At 39.9% G+C, this 13,751-nt stretch overlaps 1 protein-coding gene across 2 annotated transcripts in view; it reads left to right on the forward strand.

The window, feature by feature from the left end:
- Positions 1–13,751, forward strand: part of CATSPERB (cation channel sperm associated auxiliary subunit beta) — a 161,960-nt gene that overhangs the window by 125,309 nt on the left and 22,900 nt on the right. For both annotated transcript variants that reach the window (XR_004432343.1, XM_033191569.1), the window contains exons 21-22: positions 7,379–7,576; positions 9,980–10,090. Coding sequence is in view for 1 of the 2 variants with exons in the window: in XM_033191569.1 (XP_033047460.1) it covers positions 7,379–7,576; positions 9,980–10,090 (309 nt within the window). In the remaining variant the exon portion in view is untranslated. The remainder of the gene's footprint in view (positions 1–7,378; positions 7,577–9,979; positions 10,091–13,751) is intronic.

Here is a 13,751-nt window from a genome sequence, read left to right on the forward strand (position 1 = left end):
TCCCAGCTACTCAGGAGGCTGAGGCAGGAGAATGGCGTGAACCCGAGAGGCGGAGTTTGCAGTGACCCGAGATCGCGCCACTGCACTCCAGCCTGGGCGACAGAGCGAGACGCCGTCTCAAAAAAAAAAAAAACAAAAAAAAAAAACAAATTAAAGAAAAAACTAACAAGAAACAGTAGCAATTGAGGCCATTTCTTTTTTTGTTGTTGTTTAACTTGGACTTCTTTTTATCACTTTATATGTATATGCAGGTTAATTACATTTCTTATTTCAACTGCTTAAAAATAGGGAACACAGGCTGGGCATGGTGGCTCACGCCTGTAATCCCAGTATTTTGGGAGGCCAAGGCGGGCGGATCACCTGAGGTCAGCAGTTCAAGACCAGCCTGACCAACATGGAGAAAGCTCGTCTCTACTAAAAATACAAAAAAATTAGCTGGGCTTGGTGGCCCATACCTGTAATCCCAACAACTCGAGAGGCTGAGGCAGGAGAATCGCTTAAACCTGGGAGGCAGAGGTTGCAGTGAACTGAGATCGTGCCATTGCACTCCAGCCTGGGCAACAAGAGTGAAACTGTCTCAAAAAAAAGGGGAACACTTTAAATAATAAGAAATTCACTAGTTGAAATAAAGGCTTATTATTCATACCATGTTCTTAATATGTACTTAATACGATTGATTTATTGAAATTGTGATAGAATAAAGATGAGCTACTAAATGAAAACTAAATGGTGAAAAATAAAACACATGTAGCTTTCTAAACTCCTAGTATCTAAGAGGAAGAAATATCTCAATTCTTTAGGAAAAACAAACATTTTTCAAATTATAAATTTACAAGTCATTTTTTTTAACGGTGGACAATTACCAGGGCATAAACCCTTCGTTAGCATTACTTTATTCAGTAAATGAGAACCACAAAAAATCGCTGGAAAGGACTAGATACAGATATGGAATAAATGTGCTCTTCGGCATTTTTCCTTTTTATTTTTTTATTGTAAATTAACAGTTTATAATTGTATAAATGTATGAGGTACAAAGTGATGAAAGATGAAAGATAAGTTTTGGTGAGAATGTGGAGAAAAGGGAACCCTTGTACAAAGTTTCTGGGAATGCAAATTAGTAGAGTCACTATGGAAAACGGGATGTGGCCAGGCGCGGTGGCTCATGCCTGCAATCCCAGCACTTTGGGAGGCCAAGGTGGGTAGATCACCTGAGGTTGGGAGATCGAGGCCATTCTGGCTAACACGGTGAAACCCTGTCTCTACTAACAATACAAAAGATTAGCCAGGCATGGTGGCATGCACCTGTAGTCCCAGCTACTCGCGAGGCTGAGGCAGGAAAATAACTTGACCCCGGGAGGCAGTGGCTGCAGTGAGCCAATATCACACCACTGCACTCCAGCCTGGGCAACAAAGAGAGAGACTCCATCTCAAAAAAAAAAAACAAAAAAAGGAAAACGGTATGGCTGATCCTCAAAAAACTAAAAATAGAATTATTGTATGATCTAGCAATTTCGCATCTAGGTATTTACCCAAAATATTTCAAATTCGTTTGTCAAAAAAATGTCTGTGTACCAGTGTTTATTGCAGCACTCTTCACAACACCCAAGTTACTGGGTCAACCTAAAAGTTCATTAAGAGATGAATGGATAAAGAAAATGTGGTACAGGAATATATACATAATGTAATACTGCTCAGCCTTTTAAAAGAAGTCTGTGATTTGCAACAAAATGATGGAATTGGAACAGTATGCTAAATGAAATAAGCCAGGCACAGAAAGATAAATACCACACATCCTCACTTGTATGTGAAATCTAAAAAACTGAACTCACAGAAGCAGAGAACAAAATGATGGTTACAGAGGTGGAGGTAAGAAGAATGGTCAAGGGTTACAATGGTGGTCTCCACCCTTTTTGGCACCAGGAACCAGTTTCATGGAGGACAGTTTGTCCATGGACTGGGATGCGGGGGCATGGTTTCAGGATTAAACTGTTCCACTTCAGATCATCAGGCATTAGATTATCATAAGGAATGTGCAACCTGGATCCCTCCCATGTGCAGTTCACAATAGGGGTCAAGCTCCTATGAGAATCTAACGCTGCTGCTGATGTGACAGGAGGTGGAGCTCAGGCACTAATACTCGCTTGTCTGCCACTCATCTCCTGCTGTAAGGCCAGGTTCCTAACAGGCCACAGACTGGTACTGGTCCTCAGGGGTTGGGGACCCCTGGGGTACAAGATCTCAGACAGAAAGAATATGGGTTTTTGTTAGTTCTATTGCACAGTATGGTGAATATAGTTAATAATAGAGTATTATATGTTTCAAAATTGCTAAGAGAGTAAATTCTAAATGTTCTCATCACAAAATGATTAAGTATTCGAGGTGATGGCTATGTTAACCAGATTGATTTAATTATTCCACATTATATTCATAAGTATAGCAAATTTAGAATATAAGTTATGAAAGAGAAGGAAAAATATGCTTAATTCTATCTTTCTTTTGTTTTGTTTTGGTTATTTTTGAGACAGGGTCTCTCTCTGATGCCCGGGCTGAGGTGCAGTGGTGTGATCACAGCTCACTGCAGCCTTGACTTCCTGGGCTCAAGCAGTCCTCCCACCTCAGTCTCCCTAGTAGCTGGGACTACAGGCCCACCACACCTGACTAATTTTTGTGTTTTCAGTAAAGATGGGGTTTTACCATGTTGCCCAGGCTGTTCTCAAAGTACTGGGCTCCTGGACTCAAGCAGTCCTCTCACTTCAGTTTCCCTGGTAGCTGGGACTACAGGCCCACCCTGGTAGCTGGGACTACAGGTCCACCATGCCTGGCTAATTTTTGTGTTTTTAGTAGAGATGGGGTTTTACCATGTTGCCCAGACTGGTCTCAAAGCCCTGGGCTCAAGTGATCCACCCACCTAGGCCTTCCAAAGTGCTAGGATTACAAGCATGAGTCACTGCACCTAGCCATATCTTTCAAGGATGACTGAGCACTTTTAACATTTTGGCTATTTAAAAAGGCAGTGTAGAGGTTCAGAACAGAGGATAAAAGTGTGAGCCCTAGAGAAGACTACCTGGATTGGCTCTCACTTCTGGTATTGTGGGTGACCTTGGGAAAGTTACTTTATTGTGGCTAAGATTCCTCATCTATAAAATGGAGGTGACAATAATTATAGCTACTTCATATGGTTGTTTTGAGAATTAAATATGATAATGTTACCAGGAGGAGTGTGGGGTCCTCAGTTCTTGTCTTCTTGGAGGAAAAAATTCAGCCAAGAGATGTGCGGCAAGGGAATTTATTTAAAGCGACAATATGCTTAGAGCTGGCTGCTCGAGAGAACTATCCAGCTCCAGCTAGCGTTGGTGAAACCTTCTTCGTGAGAATGTTACATGATTATTCATGAAGGGCCATGAGGGGGTGTTACTTGCAAGCATGTTTCGGTCCCTTGGGCGCATGCGCTGTGGTTGCACGTGCTAGTACACACGTCGCATTGTATGTCTCATTAGCATTTAAATTCTCCACCCAGGGTGTGCTTTTTAGTATTATAATGAGCAAAAGGCTACTCTACGGCAAGATTTTGGAGGAGTGCGGTGCTTGTCATCAGATAGAGTCCCTACCACAGTTATCTCCAGCTAGGGCCTGATAAACCTGATAAGCCTAGTCCAAGAAGCCAAAAGTTGCCATTGTAGCCATTGTTTTTTTTTCTTTGCTGTCAGTTGGCAGTGCTGACAATCAGTGGGCAGCGTCTACAATCAGTGAGCAGCATCTCCAAGGATTCCTTCCCCAGGGGCTCTTCTTCCTGCTCACTTCTGCCTACTCTAACAATACTACAAATAGCATATCTAAAACAATGCCTGGCACCCAGAAAACACTCAGTAACTATTAACTTACAATATTTTCTTATTTTTTCCCTAAAATTAGGACACATGGTATATAGACTTTTAGACACGTGCTCATTCCATTTACCTGTATGTTTTAATCCTTTCAAGTCAATATTTTTCTTACATATTCTAAAATTTTTTTATCATGAAAACTTTAAGATATAGACAAAAGTAGAACTTCCATACATCCATTACCCAGACTAAATAATAGTGAAGATTGTGCTACTTTTGTTTTATCATCCCTATTTAATTTGTTTTGTTTTGACGTATTTTAAAACAAACATCAGGCGTGTGATTTCATGCCTACATATTTCAATACACACCTCTAAAAAAATGTATATTATCTCCTACATAATGACAATGGCCATTATCATCCCTAAATTTTTTTAAAAATACTTTTTAATATTGTATAAAATGTAGTTCATACTCAAATTTCCCTAATTTTCTTAAAAAAAAATATATATATATATAGTCAGTTTGTTTGAACTGAGATAAAAACAAGATTCACACAGTATGTGGTTGTTTATCTTTTAAGTCTTTTATTTGAAGGCAGCTACTACTCCATTTTCTTCCCCTGCCATTGAATTATAGAAATTGGGTCAGTTGTACTATAGAATTTCCAACATTCCAGATTTTTCTGTTTGCTTTCTTGTATCTTAACTTTTGCCATTAGACCTCTGTATTTCCTTTAGTAGTGGAACTCTGCTTAGATTCAGGGTCAATGTGTTTGAGAAAAGTAATAAAAATACGCCATTCTTAAGGGCTACAGAGTATGGGGACAGGACAAAATGACTGCTACCAGAACCTACTATATCACTAAGGTTATTAGTATTTCTACATTTTTAAAGTTCCAAAAATACTTCAGAATTGTAAATAGAATTTATTGAATTGTATTGCTGTTTAATATTGTTCAAAGATCAAGTACATTTACTGTACATGTATTTTTAAAATCTAGCAAAAATCTAGATAAAAATCTATCTTTATGAAATACAGTGATTACTAAGTGAATTTCATTTTCAAAATGTACACCAATCAGGCTAAGTGTGGTGGATCATATCTGTGTTCCCAACACTTTGGGAGGCCAAAGCAGGTGGATCACTTGAGGCCAGGAGTTCAAGACCAACCTAGGCAACACAGCGAGACCCCCGTCTCTACAAAAAATTTAGAAAAAGTTTTTTTAGTTATTTGAACAGCATGGTGAATATAGTTAATAATAGAGTATTGTACATTTCAAAATTGCTAAGAGTAAATTTCAGATTTCCAAAGCTGTGTGTGGTGGCACATATCTGTAGTCCTAGCTACTCAAGAAGCTGAGGTGAGAGGATTGCTTGAGCCCAGGAGTTCAAGCCTGAAGTAAGCTATGATAGTGCCACTGTACTCCAGTCTGGGTGACAGAGCGAGATCTTGTCTCTAAAGAAAAAGAAAGAATGAAAGAAAGAAAGAGAAAGAAAGAAAGAGTAAACAGTAAACAATCAAAGTTATTTTATTCATATCATCAAACCAAATATTCAGGGGCTCATCAGTGAATGAGGAAGCCTCGACGAGATGAGTTGGATGTAATAATGGCGTTTATTTAATAAGTCTTTTAAAAATATTTTAAAATAAATTTTGTTGTGTATATTTAAGGAATACAATGTGTTGTTGTAAGACACATATATGTAGTAAAACGATTACCATTGTGGAATAAATACCTCACATGGGCACCTATTTTTCCCCAATGTGGTAAAAGCAGCTATAATCTGCTGATTCAGCAAAAATACTTAAGTACTGAATATAACACACTATTATTAACTATAGTCTTCATGTTCCTTTTTTTTTTTTTTTTTTTTTGAGACGGAGTCTTGCTCTGTAGCCCGAACTGGAGTGCAGTGGCCGGATCTCAGCTCACGGCAAGCTCCACCTCCCGGGTTCACGCCATTCTCCTGCCTCAGCCGCCCGAGTAGCTGGGACTACAGGTGCCCGCCACCTCGCCCGGCTAGTTTTTTGTATTTTTTAGTAGAGACAGGGTTTCACCGTGTTAGCCAGGATGGTCTCGATCTCCTGACCTAGTGATCCGCCCGTCTCGGCCTCCCAAAGTGCTGGGATTACAGGCTTGAGCCACCGCGCCCGGCCTTTTTTTTTGAGAGGGCTAGCTCTGTCACCCAGTCTGGAGTGCAATGGTGTTATCTCGGCTCACTGCAACCTTCACCTCCCGGGCTCAAGCAGGTCTCCTGCCTCAGCCGCCCAAGCAGCTGGGAATACAGGCATATGCTACCCATCCGTCTGATTTTTGTACCTTTAGTAGAGGTGGGGTTTCACCGTGTTGTCCAGACTGGTCTTGAACTCCTGACCTCAAGTGATCCGCCCACCTCGGCTTCCCAAAGTGCTGGGATTACAGGCGTGAGCCACTGTGCCCAGCTGGTCCTCAGGTTCCTAGCTTATTTCCAAATGCTTCCCAAAACCAATTAGATTGGAATATATTTCTTCCTGGAAAAGAATATGTCTTCTATTGTGATTTATTCTCAAACAGATCTTTATGGTCAAATATTTTTCTACTTCTGTCATGTCTTTTTCTATTTCTTCTTTTTCTATATTCTTTAGTTTTCTATATTCTTCACTATATTAGTTTGCTATGGCTGCCACAACAAAATACCACTGACGGGCCGGGTGCGGTGGCTCAAGCCTGTAATCCCAGCACTTTGGGAGGCCAAGACGGGCGGATCACAAGGTCAGGAGATCGAGACCATCCTGGCTAATACGGTGAAACCCCGTCTCTACTAAAGAATACAAAAAAAAAAAAAAAAAATACCACTGACTTGGTGGCTTGGTGACTCAAACAATGGAAATTTATTTTCTTACAGTTCTAGTGGTTACAAGTTCAAGATCAAGATATCAGCAGGGTTGGTTTCCTCTGCAGCCCCTCTACTTGGCTTGTGTGTGGCCATCTTCTTGTGTCCTCATATGGTTGCCCCTCAGTTTCTGTGTTGTCTATATCCTAATCTCCTCTTCTTTTTTTTTTTTTTTTTTTGAGACAGAGTCTCGCTCTGTCGCCCAGGCTGGAGTGCAGTGGCGCAATCTCGGCTCACTGCAAGCTCTGCCTCCCGGGTTTACGCCATTCTCCTGCCTCAGTCTCCCGAGTAGCTGGGACTACAGGCGCCCGCCACCTCGCCCAGCTAGTTTTTTGTATTTTTTAGTAGAGACGGGGTTTCACCAGGTTAGCCAGGATGGTCTCGATCTCCTGACCTCGTGATCCGCCCGTCTCGGCCTCCCAAAGTGCTGGGATTACAGGCTTGAGCCACCACGCCCGGCCAATCTCCTCTTCTTATAAGATGACACCAGTAACATTGGATTGGGGCCCACCCAAATGACCTCATTTTACCTTAATTACCTCCTTAAAGGCCCTATCTCCAAATACAGCCACATTCTGAGATCCTGGAGGTTGGGGTTTCAACGTGTGATTTTTGTTGGACACAGTTCAGTCCGTAACATTTACTTTAAATAACCTTCATTTATTTGGTTATTTCCAGGGTTCAACTTCAATGGCATTTATTATGTGGTCAGCCTCTGTTGAGTGCTTTGTTACGACCATGGTGCCAACACTGAAAAGCAGCTGTAGTTATCTCAGATCTATGCATCACATTCCTAGCAAATTTATCCCATCTGAAGACTGGATTAGTGGAATTCATAAAGACAGTCAAGGTTTTAACCTCATCAAAACTTTGCCGGTAAAAAAAATCTAAGTATATTGGTTTAAGAAGCAATGCTGTGTGACTTTTGTGTGATTGCCTACCCATTCAGTTTCAGCATTTCTTTTGTGAGTGGCTCAAAACACTTCACAGTTATTTTTTAATCCTCATGTCATTTTGAGGATGTGATGATGATTTCCAAACTGTAAAAGCTTTCCGAAACAATTATTTTTCCTGGTAACTTAGTGTCATTATTATTATTATTTTACACTTTATATGTTAGTGTGACCTTTGGCTTTTGTGATATATTCAACTATTTTCCCTTACATTGACTTGTCCTAAGCTGATACAATCAGCCTTTGAACAATAGGTTTGAACTGCATAGGTCCACTTACATATGGATTTTTTTCAAGAAATATATTGGACTTTTTTTGGAATTTTGTGACAATTGAAAAAATTCACAGACAAACCTCATAGCTTAAAAATGTAGAAAAAATTGGCCAGACACGGTGGCTCACACCTGTAATTCCACCACTTTGGGAGGCCAAGCGGGCAGATCCCTTGAGGTCAGGAGATTGAGACCAGCCTGACCAACATGGAGAAACCCCATCTCTACAAAAACTACAAAAATTAGGCCGGCGTGGTGGCATGTGCCTGTAATCCCAGCTACTCGGAAGGCTGAGCCCCAGAGACAGGGGTTGCAGTGAGCGGAGATGGTGCCACTGCACTCCAGCCTGGGCAGCAGAGCACAGAGCATGACTCTGTCTCAAAAATAAATACATACATTTTAAAAAGAAATATCTAAAAAATTAATAAAAAGTTGAATATGTCATGAATGCATAAATTATATATAGATACTAGTCTATTTTATCATTTACTATCATATACTATGCACAAAAAGTTAAAATTTATCAAAACTTACACACACAAACACAGATCCTACATGGAGCTGGAGAAATGTAAGCAAATGTAAAGATACAGTATGAAATCATAACTGCATACAATCAGCTGTAGTACACTGTACTACTGTAATAATTTTGTAGCCACTTCCTGGTGCTACTTGGGTGAACTCAAATGTTGCCAGTATTCCTTTAAAATGCCCTGAGAGGCTATTCATCTGCACATGAGCAGTTCACCTAGCCAATAAATTGCAAATCACAATAAAAAGTGACCTCTCATGTCTCTAATGTATTTTTCATCGCGTAATACCGTAAACCTTAAATAACACCATGGGTCCCATATGAAGTGCCACCAGTGATGCTGAAAGTACTCCCAAGAGGCAGAGAAAAGTCATGACATAAAAAAAAAAAAAAGCTGAATTTCTTGAAGTACACTGTAGATTGAGGTTCTTCAGCTGCAGTTTCCCTGGATTTCAGACAGACAATTCACCTTGTAAACAGATGATGTAAAGTTATAGTATCCGTAAATACAGAATAGTACTATAAATGCATTTTCATTTTTTTCTCTAGCTCACTTTATTGTAAGAATACAGTATATAATACATATTACATACAAAATATATATTAATTGACTTTATATTACCAGTAAGGCTTCAGGTCAACAGTAGGCTATTAATGGTTAAGTTTTGGGGTAGTCAAAAGTTATATGTGAATTTTTGACCATGCAGGAGGTCTGTACCCCCAACCCCTGTGTTATTCAAGGGTCAACTATATATCTACCCATTTCAATGTAATAATTTTAACTTTTGGCCGGGCGCGGTGGCTCAAGCCTGTAATCCCAGCACTTTGGGAGGCGGAGACGGGCGGATCACGAGGTCAGGAGATCGAGACCATCCTGGCTAACACGGTGAAACCCCGTCTCTACTAAAAAATACAAAAAACTAGCCGGGCGAGGTGGCGGGCGCCTGTAGTCCCAGCTACTCAGGAGGCTGAGGCAGGAGAATGGCTGGAACTCGGGAGGTGGAGCTTGCAGTGAGCTGAGATCCAGCCACTGCACTCCAGCCTGGGCGACAGAGGGAGACTCTGTCTCAAAAAAAAAAAAAAATAATAATAATAATAATAATAATAATAATTTTAACTTTTGCCTTATCAGAATTTATGACTCTTTTTAAATATAAAATGTTGCCCTTTGTCAGCTAACTTATTACTTATAATTTTCTTTGTGACAAAAAGCAAATAACCAAACTTGAAGAATTATTTACTAACTATGATACATCGCTGAGACTCTTTGATAAAGTGTTTAAACTTTATTGCATTGACTTTATGGCAGTTTTTTCACTTATTTACAAGTTATATTACCATGGGTTAAAATTGTTGAAATTCCAGAAAATGGGGGGTAGAAAAGTTGGGGGAGAAATTTACTTTAATACCTGTAGCTAAAAATGGAATTTTTGCATTGATTTGTTTTCTAGAAAATCAAGATCTATAAATTAAAGACTTCATAATAATGAATTATACATTTTCTTTGTTTAATCACTTGCAGATAAACTACAGGCCTCCATCTAATATGGGAATTGCTATTCCACTCACAGATAATTTTTATCATGCAGATCCTAGCAAACCCATACCAAGAAACCTGTTTCACTTGTCAAAGGTAAATAACTTTTTTACAAATAAACTAGCATTTATTTGAATTCAGGAAATCATTCAGTAAAATTATATATATAGCTGTGAGTGTTAAATGAGAAGGTGCAGCTGTTATTATCATGATTACTACTCTGTTCCTCCTCCTTCTACTTTAGCCCCTCCTCTTACAGCTATTTCTGAATACAGTTTTGGAGCCAAGGAGTCTAAATGGACTCTTTCCCCCTTGACTCTCCCTGACTCCCCTTTGGATTTCATTGATGGGGTTAGAGCATCTTTTCTCAAATGAAAGGAGCCCCCAGCTCTTCAGCTCTGTGAACGGAATGATGTCCAGGAGAGAAGAAAACTGCCTGCTCCAATGCAGGCACATTTAAACTCCTGCTAAGATTCTGCCTAGAAAATAACCAACTCCCAGCAGCACCCTGCCTCTCTAAAGGTGGAATGAGGGAGGGAGGGAGGGATGGAGGGAGGGAGACAAGGGAGGAGCCTTTAGGTTCAGAGGAAAAGTGCAGCCTGGGGCAGCTTCTCAAGGACACCACATGGATGCCTGTGGAATCTCTCCAGAAAAATGCACCCACCTGCCCATACACATGTACAGACAGACAGTCATATTCATTCATACACATGTGCATGTACGTGAATACATAAAATTGGTGTTTCTTTAGCTCAAAACTCTCCACTGTCTTCCCATCTCATCCAGAGTGAAAACTAAATTCTTGCAATGGTTTATAAAGTCCTCCTTGGACTTTGGCCTTGGCATTACATCTGACCTGATTTTCCCAGCTTGATCTGCTCTAGCCATGCTGGCCTCATTGCTGTTTCTCCAATATGCTGGGCATATTTCCACCCTATGGCCTTCACAGTTGCAGAAAATCCCTCTGTGTGGAATGCTCTTCTGCCTGATACCACATGGCTGACTCTTCAGGTGCTTTTCCTGAAGTCACCATCATAGTAAGCCTTTCTCTGACCACCTATTTAGAATCATAACCCCCATCTCCACTGTCTCCCCTCCTTCCCTGCCTTATTTTTCTCCATATCACTTACTATGGTTTTACATACTTTACTCACTTATTTTACTTCTCATCTTTCTGACCCCTTGAGAAGGTAAGCTGATAAGGCAGAGGTTTTTATCTATTTCTTCTCTACTATATCCCCAGTGCCCAGAACAGTGACAGACTTAGAGAATGCTTTAAAATTGTGAAATATACTAATGCACATTCACCACCATGCACACACACACAGTTAGGAAGTGAAAAGACTTCTAGTGAAATCTTGGGTTTCAGGTTAAGAAGCTCTGCTCCAGGCAGTGATTAACTATGATACTGAGTTCTTCTCCACATCCAGTTTCTCCCAAAGACAAACCTTGATGTGTCACTAGAACCACCTCCTCTGCGGAAATATGACTGTACTATATTTACATGGAAATCCTTGATTTCCCAGGTTTCTTCCCCAGGATTTTCTTATGAGTTAAATAGGGAATGTATGTACACCTAATGATTACTACCCCCTCTTTTATGCATCCAACAAGTGTTAATTTCAGCATTTCCAGTGTTATCAGGCACTATCCAGACATTTTCTGAAGATACAGCAATGCACAAGATAAGCATGGTAGCTTCATGGACTCTACTAGGTGAGAATTTGTATATCTTAAGCAAAAAGACATGCAAATTAAATAGCGTCATCGAGTGCAGGGCTTCTGAACAGTACAACCCTGCATATCCTGAACCAGAATTATTCAAAAATATTTTTTGTTTTGTTTAGTTTTGAGACGGAGTCTAGCTCTGTCACCCAGGCTGGAGTGCAGTGGCACGATCTCAGCTCACTGCAACCTCCGCCTCCTGGGTTCAAGTGATTCTCCTGCCTCAGCCTCCTGAGTAGCTGGGATTACAGGCGTGTGCCACCAAGCACAGCCAATGTTTGCGTTTTAGTAGAGACGGGGTTTTGCCATGTTGACCAGGCTGGTCTCAAACTCCTGACCTCATGTGATCCATTTGCCTCGGTTTCTCAAAGTGCTGGGATTACAGACGTGAGCCACTGCACCCACCCCAAAAATATTTCTACAGTGCATCTTTCTGAATCTCATAGCTACTGCATCAGAATCTATTAGGTACCGTCCTGAAATCTGCATTTTGTTTGTTTGTTTGTTTGTGACGGAGTCTTGCTCTGTCACCCAGGCTGGAGTGCAGTGGCGCGATCTTGGCTCACTGCAACCTCCGCATCCCGGATTCAAGCAATTCTCCTGCCTTAACCTCCCAAGCAGCTGGGATTACAGGCACCCACCAACACCCAGCTAATTTTTGTATTTTTAGTAGAGACTAATGTGTGTGTGAACTCTATGAAGTGAAATGTAGTGGCCTTTTGTGTACTCAAGCTGCACAATTGATTGATATAAAAACGCAAAATGAACTCAGGTCATTTTGAAATTAAGATTAATTTTTTTGTTGTTTAACTTTAAAGCTAGCTCCCCTAACTTTATATATTTTGGGGGGGAAAAATACCTAAAAACCTTAGCCTACAAAGACTCTCACAAATGCCAAAGATTTTCAAGGGAATTCATATTGTATATTTCAAAAATGATTTATCAATGTGATCTACCAAAAAAATTTATTTTTCCCCTTTAGGAAGATATTATTATCCTCTAATGTGAGAATCAGATCCCTAGATTCTATTTCTACCTGTACTATTAAACTCAACCTTGAACCTGAGCTTGCTTGTTTCTGTGCCTTAGTTTCTCCACTCATAAACAATTTCCTACAAAAATTGTGTGAACACCAACCAAAATTTACCATATGTATTCATTCTCTTGCCATAAAGATCACTTCTTCATTTACATTTGGCTCTCACCCTCTAAAAATTTGTGGTTTGGAGAGTAACTGAAAACACGATTTTAAGAAACGTGTTTTCCTCACAAAATATATTGTAATGTGATTTTCCTATTTTGTATTCCTGCAGAAAATTAGAGAAAATGTGTATTGTCTTGTGCCATTTTGCAACATGACTTTCTCCGGAAAAATATCACTTTCAATGGCAATACTTTCTTAAATAATTCAAGATGGTGTGAGGACCTATCTTATTAGTTTAGTGCTTGTTAATCATTTGTGAATTACTTCTTGTTTAAAGGAAGTATCAAAAAATTTTAAAATTCTAAGCGGAATACATGAATCAAGTAAGCCTTAGAATAGAAGCCTCACATAAAGTTGTCATTTGCAGTTGATAATTAACATAGGTGTTTTATCCTCTCCACTCCTTAGTACCAGAGCCAAATACCATTTAGTTCTCAGAAATCTTATCAATATTGTTCTGTTTACCTACTTATTATAAATCTGCTAATAACCACTTGAATCGGGCAAATACACCGAAGGCAAAGTTTATTTCTTTTTTTAGCTGTGAATTTTTCATGACCGTTTTAGTCTTGCAGATAGCAGGGCAGCCCCTTGGGGCAAGGATTTACTCTGGGAGGCATCAGTCATCCCCTTTGAGAGCCTTCTTTCCCCACTTTGGAAGATCTTTTTACAATGTTAAAGTATACTAGTTGTGAGAACAGGCAGGATTTGCAGGTTGCTTTACTAGCATGAATCTCATTTTTCTGGCTTAAAATCTGAGACTGTGAAATTATTCCATAGGAAAATGAATGTTATTTTGCAGAATTAGCGTCTTACATAAAAGTGTTT

Source organism: Trachypithecus francoisi, unplaced genomic scaffold (assembly GCF_009764315.1).
Source record: "Trachypithecus francoisi isolate TF-2019V2 unplaced genomic scaffold, Tfra_2.0 Lachesis_group3, whole genome shotgun sequence".
Taxonomy (NCBI): Eukaryota; Metazoa; Chordata; class Mammalia; order Primates; family Cercopithecidae; genus Trachypithecus; species Trachypithecus francoisi.